This window comes from Sciurus carolinensis, chromosome 14 (genome assembly GCF_902686445.1).
Source record: "Sciurus carolinensis chromosome 14, mSciCar1.2, whole genome shotgun sequence".
Classification (NCBI taxonomy): Eukaryota; Metazoa; Chordata; class Mammalia; order Rodentia; family Sciuridae; genus Sciurus; species Sciurus carolinensis.
Window position 1 is genome coordinate 5,446,899 of NC_062226.1, and position 26,471 is coordinate 5,473,369.

Consider the following 26,471-nt stretch of genomic DNA (forward strand, 5'->3'; position numbering starts at 1 on the left):
AGGCAAAACCTATCTATGCAGTGAAGGTCAAGGGATCTAGGTTACAGTATGATCTCTCACTGAAGACAAAGGGTGAGCTTCCTGCGTCCTTCTTCCCTTTTTACGGATAACACTGTAACCACAAATATCGTCTGACTACTGGCCTAAAGGTCTTTATAGCTTCCTAAATCCTCAACACTAACAGAAGGCAGGCTGAGGGGAAACAGGCAGAGAATTCACCAGGCACCCGGCCAAGGTTCTCTGGCAATTCCCTGTCCCCATGGTGGGGATGGAACCCTGGTTTCCAGCCTCCACAGCCATGCGCTCCCTGAGCACCAACAGCACCTCCAATGGGCCAAGACCCCAAACTCTCCTTCAGTGAAACAGTTAAGGACTCATAAAACTTTGGAAAAGCCATAAAACCAGGCAGGACAATTCTGCATTCTTTCTTTTTAAATTAAACGTGTCAGAAGAAAAGAGCAGCTCCAACGTGCTGAAAGCCTTTAGGGTTATGTACAACACACCTGCTTTTTAATATCTTGTGTCAGACCATCCCTTGGGCTTACACTATCTCCGAAAAGGCTGGCAAAAACCTTGAGTTTTAAAGAAATCTAGCCCACGGTTTCTCTACTCTCCCAACCTCTGACTTTCTAACACTCTAGTACAGATGGTGGATCAATAAACAATTAGAAATGATCAATAAATAATAAAACATAACCCACTGCTTACCTTTGATGTACCAAGGCCCCTAACTGGTTACCTACTGTGGCAAAGAGAAAAAGAAAAGAAAAATCAAAGCATTAGCACGGATAAACTAACTTCATCCTTGTACGAGTTCTTACCATTTCGGGGGGGAAGGAAGGCAGAAAGAAAGCAAACAGTAATTTAGGCTCAGTGGCTGAAATGAATGCGTTATATGATATGAAACAGGAGGGGACGTCTTGATCAACAGTCTCTAACCCAGTGTCCAGCTGAACGCAGGATAAGAAATTGATCTGTGTGTCCACATGCTGAGAGGCCTGGGAGAAAATCCTGCTTGCCTAAATCCCTCTAACTTCCTACCTCCCTCCAGCTCTGGATCCAAACTCAATGTAAAGACAGAGCGGCTCCTTCTCTCTTTTAAAAACAAATGAGAAGATTTACCCTCCTGGAAGCATTGTTAAGGACTGCTCCAGGCAGCTGCAGTCGCTAAGAACAGGCACATATGTTCCTGGCAGCCACAGGGAGGGGACAGCCCTCAGGCCCCTACCCTCCCAAGAGGGCACAAGCAACTCCAAGGGGATCAGGACTCCTCCCTCCCAGGCCACTTCCTTGGCCCGCCATGGCCCTCCAAGCACACGCAGCAGACACCAAGAACACACAGCCGCCTCTCAAGCCCATTTCACAGAGACAACAGTGCCAAACAGCCTCTTATTATTAAAACCGACTCTGTAATCACATTCCCACAAAACCACTTTAGCTACGCTTTGTGTTCCAGTTTCTCTTCTTTCAGCTATTGATGAGTGTCTCCTTCACCAACCATCAGCAAAAATGATTCTGTGGCATTTCTCTCCTAAAAAATGCAGCTTAGAAAACATACCCAGCAGACAATGAAAAAGTCTAAGACCCAAACATATTACAAAGAACGGAATGTATCTTCCAAGATGCTAAAAAGAGCATTCAAAAATATGTCTTTGGGGAAAGTCATTACAAGGATAGATAAGAGGTAAGTGGGAAAGGATCAATGACGTCAACTTCAGGACAAAGAGCAAAAAGGTCTAACATCTATACAGAACTCCAAGTGCTCTTCTTCCTGTTCAAATGTGACCCTGTCATTCTGTCTAGATAGTAGCTAGTCATAAAGAGACAAAAGGAAAAAAAACCAGATGACGACATTTTAGAAGAAAAAGCAGAGAGAAACAATGTTCCAAAAGGTAAAGACAGTTGATGAGTTTGCTGAAGCTATCGATCAGAAATACCATATTTCTTCTGATCAACAGCAAGATAATGGTCTGCAGCCAAAACATCGACACTATATACTGTTAACATGCTTGTCTCAGGGATAAGAGAAATGTTTTAATTGACTCTTAAATTCTTTTTGTGCTGTTTGAGTGTCACAAACGCTCTTGCTTTGGGTCAGCAGTGCTCAGGACTCCCACTTCACGTGGATGACCCCAGCTTGGAAAGGGGACTATCCATCACCAAAGGCAGAGGGAAGCAAAGGAATGCATGAAGGAGGTCAAGGCAGAGTGCCTGCAGGTTTACTTAGCTGCTCCTTTTTGATTCAAGTTCAGCTTCCCCAATTACCACCAGAATTTCTCTTCTAGTGGGTAAAGAATCCACTGAAGAAGGACTAACTGTCTTGAAATAGGGGCATGGAAGAGAGGTTCCTGTTCCCCAAACAGGCAACGAGGCCAGACGGTGGCTCCTGGTCCACTGGCTGCTGGGTTGGAGACATCAAAAGGACGATGCTCCTCAGACGTGTGTCTAGAAGAAAAGCCACAGTGCAGCACAGGGCACTGCTGCCGTGAGGGCTTCGGGAGGCAGGAGGCACGAGAATGCTCAGAATGCTCAGTCTTCTGTTAAAGGCCACTCCAAATTTTGTGCTTGCCACAGAAATGGAAATGCCTTTTTGTTGGCAAAGTATGTGTCACGGGAGCCCTGCACACACTGGCATCTCTGACAGCCAACTGCTCTGCTGACAAGCAGAGTGTTCAGAGGTTGAATGTAAAACTGCACACACCAGCATCCCACAGTCAGATGGCCTGCGAGGGCCACACCACCCGAAACAAAACCAAATGCAAACCCAGAGTAAGTGCTCTCTGGGTGGCAGAGCTTGAGAAGGACAGACACTCTCCTTCATGCAGGAAAATGCTGTGGCCCAATGCTGAAGCACATGCCCTAAAACTTGGTTCCCTTAGGCAGCATTCCCATTTGGCGCTCCAAATGAAAACCAGCAGTGAGATGAAGGGTCACTAGGCACTCACACGGCAAACTGATACGTCCAGCTCCAGGGACAGGTGACTTCTCCTTAGTCTGCTAGGGAGACAGATGGAATGCCTATCAAGTTCAATTTAATGGTAACTACAGTCATTTTACTGTAAAGAAGGAAAAATGCTGAATAGAATCAGTCCTATTTCCTGTTAATGGCGCATGCTGGTTGACAACACCTTATCTCGCTTCAAAGTTCCCCTCAGCTCAATTCCAGCACACACGCGCAAGTGGGGTAGTTCTCATTTACCCTGCACACGACATAATAGGAAGCTGCCTGGGCTACATAAGGAAAAATGAAATTCTCATGGAAAAGAGGCATCCTACAATATAAGAAATTCTTTCTGAAGAGTAATACTCTGCCAATTTCAATAATGATCTTTAAAAAAAAAAAAAAAAAAAAAAAAAAACTGCAGCAAGGTGGCCCTATTCTTTCCTATTAGTGAGGAGGGAAAAAAAAACAACAAACCAACGAGGCTTCATTCTCCCCCAAAAGAAATACTAACAAAGTATCACTGGGCAACAAACCCAACTTTATAACAGGCATCAATTTTAATAGATGCTCTCCTCTCCCCCAAATCCCAAGAACAGAAGTACCAATTACTCCTCGCGACAGCTCAGACAACAAGGCTGGCATCATGCGCAGAAGGGCAGGTGAGTGGCGCAGCCGGGAGGGGAATGTCAACAGCTCTCGGTGACTGACAAAAACACATTGAGCCTCCCTCTTCAGATCTGGAGAACATCCTCTGCAGGGCCCCTTCCTTGGATCCCCATCCCTTCTGACTCTGACCAGTACTTTCCCAGGCCCCGGCTAAGGCAGGGACACGCCAAGAGGTAGAGAGACACAAAGGCTTCCTGTGTCCTGAGCAGCAGCTCTGCCAGGGTCACCCAACACTGCCTTGCTGAGTTCAGCTGAAAGGCCTGTGGCAAGTACTCTGTTAGTAATTTTGCAAATTATTTTCTTAAAAGTGCAAGAAAACGATCAGTAACATCACTCTTCCTAGTAGTCTACAAGCGTTTGCAAGTGGAAAGACCCCTGGTGCTTCATCTGCATGCCCCCCCCCCATCCTGTAAGAGCCCTCCTCAGAGGCACGCTTGTTGTTCGCATCTCAGCACTTCCAGGAAGAGCAAGGGGCCTGCACTCAGCCAGCCCTCAGGGCCTGCACCCTTGTCCACGCTGCACCCATCCCTACCCTCTACCATACAGATTTTGATGCTGCCTTTCAGGGGCTGAACACTGTGCTAGGGTCCTGAGAATAAAACAATAAGCAAGGTCCATCTCTGCCCTCAGAAGCTGAGCATATGGTGGGGAAAGGAGAAAGCTGCGTGATCAGACCTGACCCTGCCTCCAAAAAGTGAGGGTGCCTTGGGTCCACTCCCTCCCCCAGTGCAGCTATGGAGGCTGCTGAGAGCAGAGTCCTTCTGTGACATTACTTTCACAGCACTAGGTCTTATTTTCCTTTAAATCAGTGGTCATGACATCAACAGAGGGGTCACAAGGAGCTCTACTAAAAAAAAGAGAAAACAATGTACTGCACATAGTAAGAATGTGCATTTAATAAACCTTTTATTTTAGTTATGTTTTAATGTGTGCACTTAGTTCTGATAGAAAAATAATTAACTGTCGTGAATGGTATTTTATTTTTCTTGAAAAAAATTTGTATTTTAATTTTGAGAGAGAGTCTCGCTAAGCTGCCCATGCTGGCCTTAAACTTGTGATTCTCCTGTCTCACAATGTTATATTTAAAAGTTTGGAAACATCTTGATATAACCCTCTTAAAAAATTTCATGACATAAGTACTATTAGCTCTATCCTTCAAGTGAGGAACAGAGGCTCAGACACATGAAGCAACCTGCCCCAAATCACCCAGCAAACAACTGGCAGAGTTAGGATTTACATCCCAACCTACCAGACTTTGGATTCATATTTTCAAGCACTAGTGTCTTACACCATTTGAGACAGAGATCAAGGTTTGCGTCTCCTTTCTGTCATATTAGGTATTTGGCTGTGATCAAAATTGCTTACTTTTGCAGATAGCAGTGTTTTTATCTATACAACTGGAGTGCAAGCTTCGAGTTTCCTTATAGACCAGGAACAGCTGTGACCTGCTTGCATCCCACCCAGGGCCTCCTCCAGCATTCAATCCCTAGTCCCCTGGCAACCACTAATCTACTGTCCATTCCAAAAATGTTATGCCAAGGGAATAACAGAATGTGTAGTCTTCGGGGACTGGCTTTCTGCCCTCGGCACATGGCACAGCTCCCTGGAGACTCAAGTCAAGTTGTTGCAGATCCCCTGTACCCCCAAGCCTGTTCCTGGGCTGCTTGGTCAGACCCTACGGTCTGTGGGCCAGCGGTCTAACCCTTCACCTGCTCAAGGACATCTGGGTATGTGCACTCTGGGGCTGTTACGAGTAAAGCTGTGGCAAGGATATGTGGACGGGTTTTTTTGGCGAATATTAAGTATGCATTTCTCGGGGGTAGATGCTCAGGAGTGCGACTGTGGGCTGTATGGTAAGTCCAGGCTAAGTTCTGAAGGACTGCAAAGCTGTTCTAGACGGGCTGTACCAGCAGGAAGAATTTTTTAAAGCTCCTAGAGTGTAGGGTGTAGCTCTGCCCATTGGGATTACACACTTGTAATCCCAGCAACTTGGAAGGCTGAGGCAGGAGGATTTCAGTTCAAGGCCAGCCTTAGCAACTTAGCAAGATCCTGTCTCAAAGCAAAAAAACTGAAAGGACTGGGAATGTAGCTTGATGGTAGAGCACCCCTGACTCCATCCCTGATACCAAAAAAAAAAAAAAAAAAAAGAAAAAGGAAAAAAACCTGCAGTGATTTTGATGTTCAGTCAGGGTAGAAAGACATTTTGGCTAACATTCTCCCCAGGAGAACTTTGAAACACTAGGAAACCTCTTTTAATTTGACAGCTATGGTTTCTTCTCTAGGCTGGTAGTTGCGAGGCATGCAACGGTACTGTTTGTGAACTCCAGTTAATAGTTGTCCTCACAGCACTCCTGTGGCAGAATTAGCCCATATTAATTTTGTGGAAAATGTCCACTACACGTTGCTGGCTAAGCCAGCTGTCAACCAACCAGTCAGTTCACACTCTCCCAGGAAAAAGAATCTCACTTCCTTTTTCCACCCCACGCATACATATGCACCCATGTGACTACCACCTCGATTCTGAGTTATAATCCTGACTCGGAGGGAGGGAGGGAGAAACAGGGGTGGGTTAGGGTAGGGCCTGGAGCCTCTGTCCGGAGTTGCTACCTGGAAACTATCAGACTCTGCTTCAGTGTTCCCTACCAAGACTACACTGTTACCTGGGGACACCCCACCCTGAGTCCGTGTCTAGTCCCTTGCCTGAGGATTTTACCATCCATACCAAGGAAGGGGAATTCAAGAAACGTGTGGCCAGGAGAAGGTAATGCCCTCCGCAGTGCAGACACGATTCCCAGAGGTACATTTCAAGAAAGGAGGAAGCTGAAGAGAATTCCTCCATTAGCCCACGCATACCCACCCAACCCCAGAAGTCGTCAGGAAGCAGCAGCGTGAAGGCGATGGCAGGTCTCCCCACCCCACGGCTCAGCAACGGTCTCAGGCTGGCTTTCACCCCTCCAGCATCCTCCATCACCCTCCGTCCAGGGAAAGGATCAGCATCATTGCACTCCCTTTTTCCATCTTCCAAGCGGAGACTGGCCCTTGCAGGCTCCGGGCAGAGTAGGCCACAGGCAGCAGCCTCCCTCCCACCAGCTCTGGCTCAGTCCTCAGCTTGCCTCACGGGCTGCCACTTAAAAGCATGTTTCCTCCTTGCTCCTCTTTTCCCCTTTCTCCTTGCCCTGACACAAGTGGCAAAATAAAAACTTGTGAAGGACACACAAGCTTTCTGTGCCCATCTTCCCATAAACTACCCATCTGACGGCGTACGCAGCAGCCCCTCCTTCACCTCCCAAACATGAGCAACAGAAAGACAGTGTGGGTCCATACCACACTCATCAGAGACAGCCTTTGGTGGAGAAGGCGGGCTAGTTAAAAGCCACTTGCAGGCCTGTCCCCCCTCCCACGGTGGCAAGAACCCAAAGTTCTGGTTCTGGTGTCTCCATCACGGAGAGGGCAGGACGTGGGGGTGTTATACTCCTTGACCACGGAGAAGACAAGTGACTTCTCCCTCCGTCAAAGCTCTGGGTTAAACAAGAGCAATGCCTGGTTTCTCAGGCAGCCAGGCAGGTATACAGTGGACCCCTTGAGGCTGAGGAGAGTCGGGGAGGGTAGCCTACGTACACTTTCCTAACTGAAGAATAAGAAAGTGTTTGAGTTCATCATTTACGAACTGACGTTAGATCAGGGGCTGGCAGAATGCCTGAGGGCAGCTGCCTGCTTTTGTAAATAACACGCTACTGGAACACAGCCATGCTCATCTGCCATTTGTTTACCCATCATCGGTGGCTGCTTCTGAGCTCCAATGGCACAACTGAGGAGGTGGGACACAGGGCCTGAGAGCCAAAACATATTTACAACCTGGTCCATTAAGAAAAAGCGTGTCAGTCAGGCACAGCAGCACACACCTGTAATCACAGTGACGTGAGGGGCTGGGGCAGGAGGAGCACAAGTTCATGGTCAACTTGGGTAACACAGTGAGACTCTGCCTCAAAATAAAATAAAAAGGGCTGGAGGTGTAGTTAAGGTAGGGCACTTGCTCAGTATGGACAAAGCCATTCCCACTGCTGCGACAGAAAACTCATCAACGCATGACTAAGTCCAAATCTGTACTTCTAAACTGCTCAGCTCGTAGTGTCCTTTTAAACTTGAAATTTATTTTTCACAAAATATTAAAGATGCTAAACAGCATATGACAAGGGTGGAGTGAAGTAGGAAAGTTGCTTCTTTCACTCTTCAAGGTGCATAAGGAAATGAAGAGAGTCTCTGATCACGCTGAATGTGGCAGGAGAGGAGCATCGTGGGCCCTGGTGCTTACAGAACAAAAGAGGGGGACAAAACAGTTTGGAGGTCAAGCCCAGAATGTGGTTTATTATACACTGGTGAAGTGGGTGTGTGAGAAAAGAAGACAGCAAAGAGGAAGGAGGGAAGGAAGAAAGGGAAGGAGAGAAGATGAATTGGCCAGGCAGCATGAGAGCCAGGCACCAAAAAAGTCAGAAGAGGATGAGGACAAGTTTCTAGGAGGAAATCACATTAGTTATTTATTTTTTGTTTTGTTTTGTTTTTTGATACTGCGGATTGAACCCAGGGGTGCTTAACCACTCAGTCATATTCCCCAGCCCTTTTTTGTATTTTACTTAGAGACAAGGTCTCATGTAATTGCTTAGGCCCTAGGTAAGTTGCTAAGGCTGGCTTTGGACTCGAAATCCTCCTGCCTCGGCCTCCCAGGCCACTGGGATTACAGGTGTGTGCCACCACACTCAGCTACGTCACATCAATTCTGAAACCAGAAGAGGAGTAAGAGATGGTCCAGAACTGGAGCAGGGATAAGTTTCAGGAACAGCAAAGAGAAGAGATGCTTAGGTTGTTGTGGTGAGTGCTGGACAAGGACAGGAAACCAGAAAGGCAGGGAGGCCATGGTCAGCTCAGGAAGATCTGAACCTGGGACTGCTGGAAGCTGCACTGGTCCAAGAGGAGGCACAGAATAGGTCAGAGTGGCTGCAAAGAGGCTCCAGTTGCAGCATGAAGAAAGTACTACGTGGGAGAGGTGCCACAGAGACCAGAGGAGGACTTCTGAAATGTTGGGCTCCAAACATACACCACAAAGACCGTAAGGAAGTGCGGGAGTCAGGGCTGACGACGCTATGGTAAGGAGGACTTGACGTGAAGCCGGGGGCAGGGAATGACTGCTCCTGCTGAGGAAGCGCACCGGGCAGGCCCTAAAAGCTGAGCTCCGAACTCCGTGCTTGGTCCCAAGCAGGAACAGGAACTAGCGAGCTCACAGACAACTCAAGGTCGTAACTCTCTGGAATGCAACCAGCCCAAGCCCACTTCTATACCAAGAACCAGCCTTCCCCTGTTGCACTGCCTCACAATCTTCATCTCCCAGTTCATGTCTGAAAATCTTGAATGTCCTGAACCAGCTCTACAGTAAGGCTCTTTCTAGCTGAAGTAAAATGCTTTTGTGTGTGTGTGTGTGTGTGTGTGTGTGTGTGTGTGTGTGGTGCTGGGGATTGAACCCAGGGCCTCGTGTATGCAACTGAGCTATATCCCCAGCCTTCGTAAAGTGCTTTTAAGCAAATAACAGTTCCAAAAAGTTTTAAGTGACCGAACTTCAACCTCCTAAAGGTTAAAGAACCTTGTTTCACAGTTAAGTTAGAAAGTTCACATTGCTAAAGAAGCAAGCTGGTAAGCTTCTGTCACAAAACCCCAAGCCAAACCAAACAAGAACCTGCAAAGGCTTTGGAAATCTTTATTGCTGAAATTCCTGCTTCTGGTTCTGTATCCAGGCTCTGGGCTTTTCTAAATTCTGACAACAAGACTTACAAGCCTGAGACAGCTATCAGGTAACGGAGAATGTCACTTCCCCCAATTGGGACTGTGTGTTCGTATACCTAACTTGAGACAGAAAGTGACTTTATTATTTATATAAAGTCACTGGCCCAGTGACTTTATTCCCATTAAGAGACATCTGACAAGACCAAGTCAAGGCAGGTCCCAAAGACTCAGGGTTCTTAAGCTTCTTGCTGAGCTCAACAGCAAACCCAAATTCTACACATGGGGACAAACTTGGAGAAATATGTAACTTGTGCATTTAACAATGATCAACAGCAAAGAGAATTAGTTTTATCAACTGTGATGAAGAAAGTAAGAGGCCTGAGGGAAAAATGTCTTGTTCTTCAAATACAGTCTGTTGTTACAGAAGACAGGACATCCAGAGATGATGAGAGGCCCGGCAGGATACACACCAGCGTATCCAGTGGGAAAGTGAACCGTTCCCACTGTAAGGCTTAACATACAGAGAAGAAAACGAAAATCACATTCATTTTCTCCTTCTGAGGATTTATTCTCCAAAAGGCAAACAGGCAAAAAAATTATGCATTTCAAAATAAGAGGTCAAAACACATGATATAATAATGAACTTGGGTTTCAAGTGAGATTCTGGTCTTATGGGCTGGGATTCTGGCTGTTGGTCAACTACATCTGCCAGCTACCCAGTTCTCCTTATTGATAGATTCAGTTTTACTGATTTCTTTTAAATGGGCATGCAAAGGACGGATGGGAGAAAGACATCTGCCTAACACCGGAGAAAGGTTTCATTTGCAAATATTTAGGTGGTCCTCATGCAAAGGACACAGGCCGTCTTACCTGTTCACTGCATGCCTAAGGTTTAACACTTCAACTCTGCTGAAAACAAGGCTGAATTGTCATGAAAGGCTGATGAGTTGTGAGATGTATCGATCTTGACTTCTGGAAACACTGGGCCATGGAGACCGTGTCCATTAATGAGATCTGTGCTCAGAGCCAGACAGCTCAGTTTTTTGATTTTGACATTGATGTCCCTGTAGGACATCACCGGATGTTCAAAGCATGAACACCCTGCAAAGGCAAGGTTACTTTGCATCACAGCTCTTAGCTAAGGAAAAAAATGCAGATAATGTAATCAGCCACATTTGGTCTAAGAAAACAGCAACACTGGTCAAGTACAAAAAGATCACAGAGCACCATTTTGAAGCAGCAGTTTAAATGGTTATCTTAGTTCCAATGGCCTTGGGGTAGATTATCTGCATACCTTAAACATTTAAAAAAAAAAAAAAAAAGAATTTTACACTCAAAACGAGTGCTGTCTCCTCAAAGTCTTCACCTTGTCAGTCTAAACAGTTATTCAAAAACTTCCCACATCTAAAATCAATGGCCACCTTTACTTTTAGAATTCCTGAAGAAACCAAAGAAATTGCAGTCACACCAAATTTATACTCACACACACATATATATGTACCAGGGACTGAACTCACTGAGGCTCATCCCTAACCCTTTTTATATTCTATTTTGAGATAGGGGCTCAATAAATTACTGAGACTGGTTATTTTTTTTAAAATATTTTTGTTGTAGAAGGACAAAATACATTTATTTATTTATTCTTATGAGGTACTGGGGATTGAACCCAGTGCCTCACACATGCTAGGCAAAAGTTCTACCACTGAGCCATAAACCCAGCCCCGAGGCTGGCTTTGAACCTGCAATCTTCCTGTCTCAGCCTCCTGAATACAGGAATGCACCCCCACACCCAGCCCAATTATATTTTTTCTAATTACATAAAAACAGGTGCTTTCTTTGGAAAAGATTATACAATATATACTGTTCTGTACTTTCCTTTCACCTGTATGACAGACACAAGGACATACACATGACTGAATGCATACGCAGACGGAGAACAGCAGAGAAGACTGGGTCCCGTGATCACATGCAAATGCACATGTCATCAAGTGACCCTCACACCCTGTATGGTGGCGCTCTGCAGGACAAAGGGTGATGAGGAAGCCTGAGTGCTCTGCCATGGTGGACATGTTCATCTAAGTGGTCTCAAATTCCTTTTGGGATGGAGTAGGAAATAAAGATGAAGAAAACAATAAATGTGTGAGTAAATAAAATAAAAGTGGAAGCTTCTAGAAAGAGCCTATCACAAGTGGAGATGGTAAAAACCCGGCAGATACTGTCAAAGGTCACCATCCCTTTTTGCTTTCTTAGAGGTCAAGATGCAGCCATAGATTCCTCAGAGATGCACACCAAATCTTCTTAGCATTTCTTTGGAGAAAGTGGGAACTTCAATTTCCACACATGCACTGGAAGGACTGAGAGCTAAATCAAAATTCTCAAAGGGGTCAAATGACTTCTAGGTAGATGTTCAAGGCCAAGTCTTCATCTTGGAGCCCAGCTGAAAAAATTTCTGTATTGTCAAGACAAATAAGAACTCAAATACTGGAGAACTGCTGAGAAAAATCATCCTAAATACATCCCCTCTACCATTCCTCTCAAGAGAGCCATTAAGGAAAGGGCTGACAGATTCAAGCGTGGCTGGCAGGCTCACAACCGCCCTAAGGCAGGGCACCTAGAGCAACTCACCTCCATCATCCAGGGGCCGTTTCTGCACGCCATATCCATATACGCAGGGGTCCACGAGAGGCGTGGAATTGTTCAAGTGAGGAATTGAATCAATTTTAGCAGCAATCTACAGAGAGAATCAGATTTAAACACTCAGTAACAAATCAAAGCTGTACTCTTAGGAGAAAGACAAGAGTCCCCATGAAGGGATGCTACCCCACTTCTCCCCCACCGGCCTTAAGGTAAGGCACTATTATGATAGGCTAGTTTTTTGTTAACTGAGTTTTCTTTTGGCCTTAATAATGTGTCTTTAGAAATAAAAATACTTCCCAAAATGTGCCTTCTACAAGCAAATCAGTAATTTTAAGTAGTCACTAAATATATAGGTATGCTTTGTCTTAAAGCAGGCAGACAACACGGAGAACTTTGTTCAAAAACCTCACTTTATTACAGGTTATTTTCCTTTAGGCAACAAATTCTCCAAGAATATTTAAGAGGCATGTTTGCTCAGAAATGACAAACTCTTTAGGACTAAATCCATCCTAATAACTTTAACATCTATAAACTGATGGTGTGATCTACAGAGACAAAAAATGATAAGCTCCTTTTCCTCGCTGGAAATGGCCAAAAATTTCAGAAGGATTCCTGCACCACAGAAAGGGAGGCAACTTCTGAAAACAATGTCAGCAGCTGAGGCTGTTTATCAACTAAAGAACAGAACACAGCTTTAAGGTTTCCCCCTAGAAACAAGTGGCATGAAGAACTTCTTATCTACTTTGTTCTCATTAGGAAATTAAACATGGTCATAAATCAACTCTCACTTAAACAAAGGAGAATTTAGAGCCACTGTTCTTCTTGTTGGTCCCTCAGTTAAGTTCAACAAGGAGGGAGGACAGAGGGCAGCCAGCACGGCTGTCCCATATAGCCGAGGTTTCCCTGGTAGTTCTGTGCCAGTTCAAAAGTGCCCTGAAGTCTGACGCCTTCTGGGACCAACATGAAGATAAATAACCTTAAACAAATAAATGGCCAAAGATAACCATGAGACTAAAAACCAAATGCAGGCCTTGGAATGCCAGCCAGGCACCCAGGCATCCCCAGTCAATTGATGTCTGCTCTCCTCCCTTGCATTTACTAGTTCTGAGATGCTGGGTGAGTCTCCTTCCTCTCTGCATAAGAACCCAAGGGTACAATACCACATACTTATTAGTTTTTGAAATATAATCAAGATACCTTGAACAAAGGAGCTTCAAGTACTAGAAATATTTTACAAATACCAGGGTTTTATAAAGAAGGCAATTCATCCAACAAATATTAGTTATCTCCAGTGTGGTGAGGCACTGGGGTTGCTGTGGAGAACAGGACCAAGCAGGGCCCTGCTTCTCCTAGACCAGCAGCTGTGGGGAGTTACAGGGTATACAAGGTAAATCAATAACTGATCACTTCAGCTGGGAATAAGCATTCAGATAATGAGGTGACATATGTGGGGCTGAGAATAGCTGCTTGAAGTAAAGCAGTCAGGGAAGGGCCCACTGCAAGGAGGTATCATCTGATCTGAGAACTACATGAGGAGCTGGCCACGGAAAGACCAGAGGATGTCTTGGGCAGAGGGAACACCTTGTACAAAAGCCCCGAGGCAGAACAGGCTTGCTAGGAATGAGCCTAGAAGAGAGAAGTCACTTTGACTAGAGTACAAGGATCTAGGTGTGTTCTAAGAGGTGCTTATTTCCTTAGAGCCTTACAGACCTTGGTAAGGAACTTGGATTTTATAGAAAGGCAGGTGGAAGACTACTCCAAGATTTAATCCAGGGAAAAACATGCTCATTTATGTTTTTAAAAGATCCCTTTGCTTCAAGGAAAACAGATGGTAAGGAGGTAAGGACAAGAAGATCATTTAGGAGGTACTAGTGTAGCGGAGGCCAGAGGTCAGCAAACTATGGTTGAATCACCTGCTTTTCTAGGGAGGTTTTATGAGAACAGGACCACATTCATTTGTTCATATACCACCAATGGCTGTCTTTGCACTATAGTGGCACAGAGATTGTGCAGTGTGCAAGGCCTAAATTTAACACTCACTACACAGATCTTTAAAGAAAGTCTGCCAACTCCTGTCTAGGCTTGAGATGATGGTATCCTGTATGCATGCTTAAAACTGCACCCCCGTCCTGCAGTATTAAATAAAATACTAAGAAACCCCAGCTCATATGCCCAAGTCTCATTTGCTCTAGAACAAAATACTATATAAATCCTGCCTAACAGCATCCTGCCCCAGACTTGTAATCTCATTCTCTGTATGTTTTGGATAAGCTTGTGGTCGCTGGCTGCTTAAAATGCAAAAGCTATCTTTAGGGAAATAGCTGATAAGCAGGTGGATTTAAAAGGAAAGAACACTTCAAGGCTTATGCTCCACAGAGACTACAATAAACGGAGCAGCAAATGGCAGGTGTAGGGAGTGTCAAGATTATTGACCTTTTTTTTTTTTTTTTTTAAATGGCTCCAGCCAGGTCTAACAGATGGCACACACCTGTAATCCCAACTACTTGGGAGGCTGAGGCAGGAGGATGACAAGTTCAAGGCCAGCCTCAACAACTTAGTGAGACCTCAACTCATAATAAAGTAAGATAAAATAAAAGGGTGGCAGAATGCTTGCTAAGCATGTGCAAGGTCCTAGGTTCCATCCTTAGCATCACATAGAAAACAAAATTTAAGCAAATTATGGTCCTAAAAATTCCCAGCAAACAGTGAAAATAACCCCCAAATAAGAAAGGGGTAGCCAGGCACAGTGGTGCACACCTGTAATCCCAGCAGCTCAGGAGGCTGAGGTAGGAATATCGGAAGTTCAAAGTCAGCTTCAGCAACTTAGCAAGGCCCTGAGTAACTTAGCAAGACCCTGACTCAAATAAAAAATAAAAAGGGCTGGGGATGTGGTTCAGCAGTTAAGTACCCCTGAGTTCAATCCCCCAGTGCCAAAAAAAGAAAAAAAGAGGAAAGGAGCCCTAAAGGCTCTATGATTCCCTGTGGAGTCCCCAAATCAGCAGACTGCCCCCATCCAAAAAAAGCTCCACACATTAAGCATATTATCCCTACTCCCTTCTGATGATGCCTCCTGGCTTATAGGTCGTTTCCCTTCCTTCTTACATAGCTAAAATGTATTCCCAAATCCTTGGCCTTCCTTATAATTTATATAGTAGTTTCACAGGTTGATGGAATGTTACATAGAAACATTACAAGCTTTCTGTTCCTAGTTTTGACTAAATCAACAAGCCTCCTTCCAAAATATGACAAGCCTCTCAGATCTGCTCTTACTTCATGCTTGCTTCAGTTTTCTATAACTTGGGAAATCTGCGGAGAAGCAGTATAGAGTAATAGTTAAGAGGTCTGAAGTCAGCAGACTGCCTTTGAGTCCTGGCTCTACAAATGTTAGAAGAGTAATTGTACTTTGGATTTATATTACACTGTACATTACAATATACTGTAAAGAAACAATGTATTCCTTTATTTAAAAAAAAACAACCTTATTCCAAGAAATGGCTTTAAATATCTAATCATGAGAATTAGCATGATTTATTGAGTGTTTACAATGTGGCAAGCATTCTGCTTAGAGCACTTCAGACATGCTGTTTTTCTCATGCTGATTCTCTGGGAAACTGGTATTTCCATTTTAAGACAAGAAAAATTGGACTCAGAGAAGCTGAGTGACCCACCCAAGCCAGCCATTCTAAAAGTGAAGAATATTATTTAAACCTGGGTCTCCCTGACTACAGAGTCTAGGCTCCTAACTACTAGGCTACCTACCTCCCGCTCCTCCACTTAATACTTTCTTAAACATTTCAATTCCCAAGAACTTAAAACCTAATGACTCCCAGTGCATACAGCTCAAGTGATTGCCCACATCCTAACCTCAACCCCTTCTAAACAGTAGCTGCTTAGGGGAAGTGAGGTTCAGAATGGTGCAGGCCAGAAGATAAGAGAATCACATAAGCTGGGACACTCCAACAAAACCAAGGCCACTCTGTTCCTTATCTGCAAGCATGACCTTGCAGACTCTGCTAGTGATTTTCTATCACATAAGTCACCCCCCTCTTTTGGGGGAGAAAAATGGGTTATCTCACTACTCGCACTATTTTTAAGCACAGTGAAAAATAAACCACCACCGTGGATATTCAACCTCTAATGCGAGCAGAATATGGAAAACACCAGCAGTCAGTCAAGAGTCCTGGTTTTCCTGCCATTTTTCTAGTGTGTGACCCTCGAGGGCCCTGTTTCTTGGTATTTTCACCTGTAAAATGCACGGTAGACCACACCTGTGGTTTCTAAAAAGGCGGATACAAGGCAATTCTAGAAGGTACATGGGTCAGTACTTTTATAAATGTATATATACACTTACTGTCCTTCATTATCTTTGATGCATGGCAGTTTTCCACTTATGACAGTGATTTTCCTTTTGAAAATATCTTAATATTAATAGTATACTGAGGGCTCATTTTTATGGCAAAAATCATAAAGGTGGCAAACAAATCACTGGAGTTAGGAAATACAGCAATTAATTATCCGCTTCTCTGATTCATGAAGTTCACTTTACAAATCCAGAAGGGAAAGCTAGGACTACCTCCACAGTTTTACACTTCTGAGAACTTTATACTAAACAGAAACAGGCAAAGGCTCTCAAATGCCAGAAGGTCACCCACATACCTTCTCTGGGTCACTACCTATAACTATTCCTGCTCTCAGAGATCCAGCAGACGGGTAAAGCTCACATCGCCACCCAGGGAATGGGAACCTGCTTCAGGGCAACCTGTGCTCTTCAGCCACAGAGTGGCCCGGCCTGGGAGAACTCTGATTGGACTGCAAATCTCTGCTTCCCATAGCAGAAGCAGTAGAACCCAAGTGCTATGCTCAAGTTCCAGAGGCAGGGTTCTGAGCCACAGAGCACAGGGGCAAGCCCTAGTCCTGCATTCAACTCACTGATATGTTACAAAGAAGAAAGAAGATCAGATTCATTGCTCCCTTTACCAAGCGTCTGCCCAGTGCCTTCCTTTCACTTTCGGTGGCTGTGTAAAGTAGTTACTATTCTCATAACTATGAATTTGGAGCCAGTCTACCTGGAAGTGTATCCAACTGGATAACAAGATAACAAGTGTAAATCACCCAGAACAATGCCAGGCACACAGTAAGGATCCAGAAATGTCTGCTCTTGTAACCTTTTGTCAAACATAATAGTAATACAGAAAAGTATGCGGACGCTGCATTTACAGCTCGCTATATTTTCACATCTTTAAATGCCCGTGATTAAGTGTCCAGATCAAGACACAGCATGGGCTGAGGTGTGGCTCGCGTGGTAGTGCACACAGTAATCCCAAGGTCCTGGGTCCATCCCCAGCACAGAGAAGGAAAACTAAAGAAAGGAAAAAGAAAAAGAGCTTTACCAGTAGCACAAAAACCTGACTTATGTCCCCATCGGAAGATACCACCTACCTCCATCAACCAACGGTAAACTCCTAACATCAGCCATTTTTTAAATTACTATCATTCCTCAGATGAGAAACTGAGGCTTAAAGAAGTTAAATAATTTGTTCAAAGTCACCATGCTAGGAAGTAGCAGAACCAGAACCTAGACCAAAGTCTGTCCTCTAAATAACCACTTCATGATACTACTGCTCCTTGGGAACTCTGTGACCATCAAATCAGAGAACATATCTAAGAACTCCTGCCTGGCACCCAGCACAGCATGGGCTCCATGAATGGTAGCTATTGTCATTAGAGATGGGGCCTGGCTGATCCTGCCCTATTTCCTGGCATTAAGCAAAACAAACAATTCTCCGACAACGGAATACGATGTCAGTTCTTCTCAGGAGCTCTTCCTGACCACCTCATCCCACCCACGCTTGGGCAGAATTAAATACTCCTCTATTTGTTTGCCAAGCATTCTGTAAACTACCTACTGTCTCCCCAATACTGAGCTCTTTGAGGGGCCCTGTCACAAGAATACGATACCCTAGGACAAAAGTTCTTACCTGGGACTCTAGGTTTTAGCTTTAGAGAAATCGTGAGTTTTATGAAATTTAAATATTTCTGGGGAGAGGATAAGTTTTCAGGAAACGCAGAGACCCATGTTCTGAAAAAATCAAAGAACACTTTCCCCAATGCTTAGCACAGAGCAGGTGCTCACTAAACATCTGCTGAATTTAAAGTTGGTATGGAGAAGCCCATACCAACATGCTCTCAGTAGTACCACTGGTCCACGTGGTCTAAGATGGCAGGCCCAGTAGACTCTCCTGTCCTGACCGAGCTCCATGGGCATTCCTTCAAGGTTTTGTTCACAGATACTACTGTAGCCAGGCATGGCTGCATACACCTATAGTCCCAGCTACTTGGAAGGCTGGGGCAGGGTTGCAAATTCTAGGCTGGCCTAGACAACTTAGAGAGCTCCAGCTCAATATTTAAAAAAGAAGGTGGGGGGTGGAAGAGGATGTAGCTCAGCAGAGCACTTGCCTAGGATGCATGAGGTCCTGAGTTCAATGTCCAGTATTCCCCCATTCCAACACACAAGATTCTGCTCTTGTCACCTGTCTGGGATGAAAAACTACTCAATTAATTCAGCAAAGGAACCAAGCCTTCTTAAAACAGAGAAGATAAAGGTCCAAGTATTATACTACCCATACGGTACTGTTGTGTCTTTTTGGTTTATTATTCTTAAATATGCAATAAGAATTATAGTCCTCGCCTAGTTGTGTGAGGATGGATCTAACTCCACAATAAAGTGAAACCAGATAAAAATCTGTCTGATTTATCTTCATACTGGTCCAGCACCCAGAAAGAAGCCACGAACTCAACAGCTGCTCAAATAATGGCAAGTGATCTGACCACATCACAACTTCCGCTAACACTACTCAGTCTTGCATATGATTTGTTACCATTTAGCATTAGAATAAAAGTACAGTTCATGACTCCAAAAGTAGTAATGGCTATTCTTTCCCAATCTTTTTTTTTTTTTTCCCAATCTTTATAATAAAATTCCAACTGCAAAACATTTTCAGATGGGATGATTCTAAGGTAAATCAACAGAATTAAAGGACTTCAAACAAAGTAGGGTCGAAGAGTTTGGAAAGACATTCAATATAGCATATAAAAAAGAGAACCATAATATAGTCGAAACTTTTCAGCTCCAGGTAGGCAGAAGTTCTTAACATTTCATGAGTTTAATGAAACTGCTGGGATCGTCTAGCTGAAAATTTCCTAAAGTTTGATACACAAAATGTGACTGATTCCATGAAAAGAGAGCGTGAAGTGACAAACCTTCAGGAATTTTTTTAAACTTTATTCTGTTTTTTTTTTTTTTTTTTATGTAGTGCTGAAGATTAAACCCAGTGTGTCACATGTGCTTGGCAAGTGCTCTACTGCTGAGCCACAACCCCAGCCCCAGGATATTTTCTATAGCATATACCCTACACCCTTGTAGGAGTAGGAGATAAAGCACGTAAGTTATTAAATGCACTGAAAAGTCCTGCAGTAAAACCAATTCACCTTTATTTGACCCTGCATGCCCTAAAATCATTTGCCCAAGTGCTCTTTTCCATGGACGATCTATTAATAAACTGAAGCTCAAAAGGCTGTATGGACAACCTAGTCCACGGTCCTGGAGATACCTGGAGACTCAAACCTCCTACCTCTCCATCTAGAGTTCTTTCCGTTAGAAATTTTAAACAAAAATCTAGATGAGCTGGGCACCTTGGGGCATACCTGTAATCCCAGTGACCCGGGAGGTAAGGCAGGAGGATTGCAACTTCAAGGCAGCCTGGGCAACTTAGCAAGGCCCTCTCTCAAAATAAAAAGGGCAGGGGATGTGGCTCTGTGGTAGAGTGCCTGTGTAGCATAAGTACGGCCCTGGCTGGGCTCAATCCCCAGCACCCACTGATGTCCCCCCAAACCTATCCTAGAGGTTTTGGGCTCACGATTTAGAAAAGGATCAGGAAAAAAATGTCAATCAGAACTCCCAATGGGTAGTATAAAACAACAGCACAGTGCTAGGAATAAAGGCAGCCCAGAGTGGACACACATGTGAAGGAGCTACTCAGCTCATGCTGATGAATGCCATGCAGGACATGGGAGCAATGTGGACAGCTGTTTTCTAAAGAAGCTAGAAATCTCAATTTTTATGCAAAACCACTCTAGTTTCTAAGTGTTGGTACTGTGTGGGTCAAAGTAAACATGACTGCAAGCCCACTGTAGCCCATGGAACTACTTTGAGAACTGCAGTCTAGGTAGCTACAAGATAAGACTTCAAAAGAAAGCCAAGTTTGACAATATGCATGAGCTATCAAATTTTAAAATAAAGAAATCTCAGCTGAAAATGATGAAGACTTAAGAAGCTTACAATGGAATGCAGTTCATTTATTATCACCTTTCAATATTGAATAGAAATACTACCATTAACATATGGTGACCTAACAGGGTCAGTGACATCACCAAAACCCTTTAACAAGGACTCACTCTTTGCAGATGACTATACTGAGTCCCATCAGAGCAAATCTACAAGAGCAGCCCATACATTTCCTGCAGAAACTGGTTTCCTTCGAATGTTTGAGAAAGATAAAATAAGCGCAGAAGCAGCAGTTAGTTTCCTACAAAATTCAACCACTAGACATGTATGAGACAGTCTCCCCGGAGTGCACCTTAAATCTTTGTGAGCATTCAACACACTAGATTCTGCCGCGAGTCAAAAACATATATTAATGGAGCAAAGGCATAATCTCTCAAGGTTTATCTAATAGCTAATGAACGCTGCTTTTTCCTTTAATGGCAGATATACTGTGCTCTCTTTGAGTAATCCCAGTGACTTGGGAGGCTGAGTCGGGAGGATCCCAAGTTTGATGTCAGTCTCAGCAACTTAGTGAGACCATGTCTCAAAATTAAAAAGGGCTGGGAGTGGGGAGGTGCTGTGATTATGGCTCAGTGGTAGAGCACTTGCCTAGCACGTAAGAGGCACTGGGTTCAATCCTTAGTACCACATAAAAATAAATTAAAAAAAGGTATTGTGTCCCTCTATAACTAAAAAATTAAAAAGGAGGGGGCTAGGGATGTAGTTCAGTGGTACTGTACACCTGAATTTGATCCACCAGTACCAAAAAAAATATTAAAAAATATAATACTTTAAAGCATTAAGTCCCAAATCAGCCCAGGTACATAAATATAGCACACATCTCAAATTATTTACTGCTCGGGTTCAAAGTGGAAAATGGCAGCATAAGGAGGCATTTTCTGGAGAATAATGGAACTTGAGGCTGCCTTCCAATCAACATTTCCCTAAAAATAGGTGCCAGTAAAGATTAGGGTCGAGGCCTAAAAATCATCTGAACGGTTACTTTCTACTGATTTTATAATGGCTTGGTCACACTTATTTGGGTACAGGGCCACCAGGATGCCCAACTCCATGAAGCACCAATTATGCTATATTGTATATGAACAGAGTCCTCAAGTTATGCAGTGCAGAAGCATTGACTGCGTCCAGCTCAAAAGAGGAGCCCGACTACTGAAGAGCACTGGCAGTTTGGCAAAAGAAGCTCTTCAAGTGACGCCCGACAGATAGCTGGTCCAATTGCTAGAAGGTCACTAGGAATTCATAACAGTGTGTCACACTGACCACGTCAACATGTTATTGCTCCTACTTTATGAAGGGTGCTACTAATCTATCAGTGGATCTTCTGGGGACATTTAAAAGTATCTTCAAAAAAAACCAAACATGATAAAACAGATTTGCAAATCTCAATGAGATCCCCTTGTAACTCAGCCAGTCAGGACAGAGGTGCGGAGTATGGCTGTGGAAAATGACTCATTCTGGCTTTGAGTTCACATCCCACCTTTATTAAGATCCCCGCCCTCTCCAAACTAGTTGAAGACACACTTTAATTTTGCTAACTAGCCAATGAGTTATGAGCTAGTTTAGATACTAGCTATGTTTTTCAATTCCCAGCACTTTTAGATCTTCATCAATATGACCAAATTAGATCGCATTTTTATTACCCTTCAGAACAGATACAAATTACCCATCTGTGCCAAACATTATTAACTCACTGGACCTCCTGCTGAGAAAAAAATTAAATTTCATGGGACATCTTCAGAAACTCTCTTTTGATCTAAGAATACCATGCTTGAGTAAACTAACAGCAACCACTGGTTCACTTTGCTGGAAAGTATCCAAAGGATATACAAGGTTTCAAGATGCCAGAAGGGAAGTGGATTAGGTGCTAGACTCCACATACCAGATTTAAAAGAAAGTGAAGATTCAAATCCCAGCAGGGTGTACTCAGGCTCTATTACAATTTGCTATGAAAATTGAGCACGAGACAGCTTACAACTCTCTAACAAACTTATGAGGGTCTTATAGTCACTGTATTTACAAGGACATGTAAGAGGTGGGGAGTTCTATAATCACTTACATAAAGAAATATACTGTCTTTATTCCAATTTGCAGGCGGTGTGGGGGGTGGATCACATCTCTACAACATGCTTGTGTACAAAATAGAGAAGGAAAACCATGACCACCCAGATGTCCAAATAATATGAGGTCTTTTGAGGTAAGCTTTACTGTTATCACACAATGTTTTAGATTTCTAATATTCCATTCTTGCCCAACACAAACTGTAAAATAAACCTAAATTACCCACAAACCTGTTTTTCCTTTAGTTTTTAAAGGCCATCAAATCCTTGGAGACAGTATGGACCTCCAGCTGATAACATTCAGAAGGAACACACTTAGAGCTCTGGCTCCACTGGGCTTATTAGGGCTCCAGTCAATGATGCACCACAAAGCTGAGAACAATTCCAATGGAGTTTTCACTGCTAGTAGTAAACACCACTGCTTCAACAATCCACAATGTCAGCATTTAACACCTGAGAGTGTCCCTCTCAAGCAGGTTGTCCAAGAGTATGAGTTCAACCACTGCCTCAAGAGAAGCAGAAAGTCTTCACAATGTTTCAAAATTCATTTTATGTTCAATTACAGCCTTCTGCAAACTGAGGATCTGAGCTCTTTAAGGTAGTGGCTATAATTCTTCCTGGACACAGAAGGCCAAAAAGGCGATTGTCACATATCAGCACAGAGTGACAGCCATTACAAACTAGTAGCCAGTGAGAAGCAAGGTTGAGGACCCTGTAGAGGAAAGTACTGTAACAGACCAGCAAGCAGTGTTGGAGGGGGGCTGGATGGCATCATCCATTGTAGGCAGTAGGTGACTCTGAAGTCTAAGTAAGATGGAGATACTACAGTACTGGTTGGTATCTGGGCAGTAAGTAACAATTCATCAGACAAAATTTTAGGTGGAACCACAGGATTGGTTGGAAAGCTCTGGGATCCGATACAGTGTCTACAGGAGCATCAATATTAACATGAAAAGTCAGTATCTGGGAGACAAGAAAGATGCTTCCCCTGGCATACTGGAAAAAGATGGAAAAACCACATCTTCATGCTCCCGAGTGGAGACATTCTTCTAACACAAATGAATCCTGTGGCTTTCTGTTAGGAATCAAGCAGTCATTAATTACAGCCCAACTTTTAAAGCATCAGTGTTCTTACAATTATATAGGAAGAGATGATGAACATGAAACACTCAGCAGAGGAAGTTTCTTAGGACCAACTTATTAGTACATTTTAGACACAACAGAAAGGTACATTCATTCTAAGTACCATGCCAAAAGCCAAAGAATATTTTTGGCAGGTTCCATATTCATTCTCCAGGGAAGCTTGCAATCTCTTAATAACCTACTTATCTCTGACAAAATGCACACTGTCAGATGGTAAAGTTTCTCTGCCAGAATAGGTCCCTATCGTTCTCTTCAGTAGAGGAAAACTACTGCCACAAGGAACTTCTACCTCTTGGGGACCACCCACTTAACACCTCCTCTCTCCTCTCTCTAAAGAACATCTTCAAAAATAAAATATCCTCGAGTTCCCTCCACTCCACCCTCGAAACATGGAAGTCCAAATACGAAGGGTTCCAAGTTTTAACAAGCTCCTTACTGGTGTGAGAAGACACCCTTATACTTACAGATGGATCCTCACTAGAAGCCCCCCAGTCCATCCGCTCCCGAACCCCAGAACCCACCACTGGCTGACCCGGGGGTGCAACCCGGGCGCGGGGACGCCATGGGAGCTCTGGGCAAACGCTCTCCCGGCGAACTCAGACACCCAGGAGACCCGTCCGACAGGCTGAGTCCGGGCCTCGCGGTGGCCCTGATGCCCCGGCTGCTCCAGGAGGCAGAAGCCGGGCCGAACGGCGGGCCCGGTTGAGGCGTCGGCTCAGGCTGTCTCCAGCCCCCAGGCCCGACCCCCTCCGCCCGGCCCAGCCCCGCCTCGGTCTCTCGTGTTTCCGCCAGCCGGCCGCGCCCGTACCTGCCGGACCCGGTGCAGGGCGTCCACAAAGCCCTCGGCCTTCATGCCCACCGGAGCGCTCTGCCCCTGCACCAGCTCCGCCATTACAGCCGCCACCGCCGCTCGGCTCCCGGGTCCGGCCTCCCGCTCCGCTCGGGGACCCGTAGCCGGAAAAGGAAAGTCTCCCCACTTCCGGCGGAAGGGAAGCTGGGACACTCGCCGCGACAGGAGCCGCGTCTGCGGGGCGGGGTCAGGACACGTGACCGCGTCCGACCGGAAGTGGAGGCGGGGCCACGGTGCGAGGGGCGGGGCCGCAGCGCAGTGGGCGGGCCTAGGCGTCCGTCGGAAGGGCCAGGTGGCGGCTGCGCGCTCCCCGTTTGGGGTTCGATTCAGGGCTGTCGAAGACCTGGTGACCCGCCCTTGAGGCGCGAATGTGGCCCCAGGTTCCTGTCTGTAGGCAGGAGAGTCGTGGCTTTTCCAAGACAGCACTATGAGCCGTCAGGGTCCACTAACAGCCTGACCTTGGTAGTCCCTCCTGAAATGGCCATTGGCCCGGAATATGGTATTGTGAGGCCCAGAGTTAGGCGTGGAGGACCAGGGACAGCACCGCAAAATGTTAGTGTTCCAAGTTTGCAGGGAATCCCGGGCATCAGTTCTCCCAATTAGTTTGCGGGAGGATGCGAGGATGCGGAACATCACCTCTTCCTGGCGTTGCTGGGTGACACCATGCAGTTAGGACACTCCCTCTGGAAAGCCAGTGTGGTGTCTGTCCTCTTACACATTCTTTCACAAACTTTGGGACTCTGGGAGAACAGAAAATACCACAGGACCCTCACTGCTTCCACGGCAGCTGAGCCGGAACCATATTGCAGAAGGACTTCTTGAAGTTCTTATATAATTTTTAAAATTTTTGTAATGGCTGTGAATAGGTGCAGATTTGTCAAGGCAAGGACATTTTAATCTTAGTGCAGGAATATTCTTGAGCCCTTGGGGCGGATCTTGCTAGATATAAACGAGCAAACAAACCTCCTAGAAAAGTAGCAAGGTTTAGTGGCTTCTAGACACATCTTAGTGGCAGGTCCATCCTGGGCTGGCAAATTTGGATTAACAGGATTGCTCTCAGACCTAATATTTTCCATGCCCTATCGTGTCAAAGAGTTGGATTTCCTGGAGAACCAAAGAAGGTGAACACCAAGGAAATAAAGAAGGTCCAACATGGCCTCATGTGATGACCCCCTCTCCCCCACCACAGTGTTAGCATGCTGGGAGCTCTTTGATAGAAGTATGAGGAATAACTGGCCAATAGATGAAGCACACACAGCTCATTCTTTGTTGCTGACTTTGCTGCTAGACTGAGTTCCTGTAGAGGAGACTCATTTTTACCTGTATTCTTAGAATTTGGTACATAGTAGGTGCTTGGGAAATTTCTTTTGAATTGAATAAAGCAAAATTGGAATAATTCCTTAGGTTGTGGCCAAATAAAGATTGAAGATGATCACTTCAGACAGAACGTTCCTCTTATGTTGGAAAGTACATAGCTGGCAATGTTGTTGCTGTCTGTTCTTGCTGACCCGCCATCATGGGGCAGGAACCGACCAACCCCTGGCCTGAGTGTGTTGAGTGTTTTAACTTTGCTATGTTTATATAAAAGCTAAGATGGTTCTACTGCCCCAACATCATAGTGATATTTCTATCTTGAATTGTATTTATGCCTGTGAGGTGAGAATAGCAATTCATTCATATTCCATCTGGCTCTCCCTCTAAGTAAAGACGGGGTAAACCAGGGTTCTTGCCTTAAATATAAGATACACGCCAGGGTTTGCTTCAAAGATCACACAGTGCCTAAGATAGGGTGCTGGTTCCCCCTCTTTTTCCTGGTTGGATAACTTTGGACAGGTCACTTATCTCTGGGGGCCCAAAAGAGGAAGATGAGCCAGTCCTACAGACCCACTGCTGTGTGTTCTAACATCCTGGACTTCATCATCTTAGCATTTATTACAGTTAATTGTATGTCATTTTATAATTATTTGATTATTGTCTTTTCCAGTAGAATAAAAACTTTACTGAGACAAGGACCATGTTTTCTTTGTCTATTACTCTTCCCAACACCTAGTACAAGGT

At 44.6% G+C, this 26,471-nt stretch overlaps 1 protein-coding gene across 4 annotated transcripts in view; it reads right to left on the bottom strand.

Annotated features, from left to right (window-relative positions):
• Fubp3 (far upstream element binding protein 3) overlaps nt 1-24,531 on the bottom strand; it is a 48,837-nt gene extending 24,306 nt beyond the window's left edge. For 2 of the 4 annotated variants that reach the window (XM_047524615.1, XM_047524612.1), the window contains exons 1-3: nt 24,372-24,531; nt 12,008-12,113; nt 709-739 (exon numbers count right to left, since the gene is read on the bottom strand). In XM_047524615.1, coding sequence (XP_047380571.1) covers nt 709-739; nt 12,008-12,113; nt 24,372-24,455 — 221 coding nt within the window. In that variant the 5' untranslated portion in view covers nt 24,456-24,531. Of the gene's footprint in view, nt 1-708; nt 743-12,007; nt 12,114-24,371 lie in introns of all 4 variants that reach the window. The other 2 variants (XM_047524613.1, XM_047524611.1) reach the window with 1 other exon arrangement.
• Nucleotides 24,532-26,471: the final 1,940 nt, after the last annotated feature.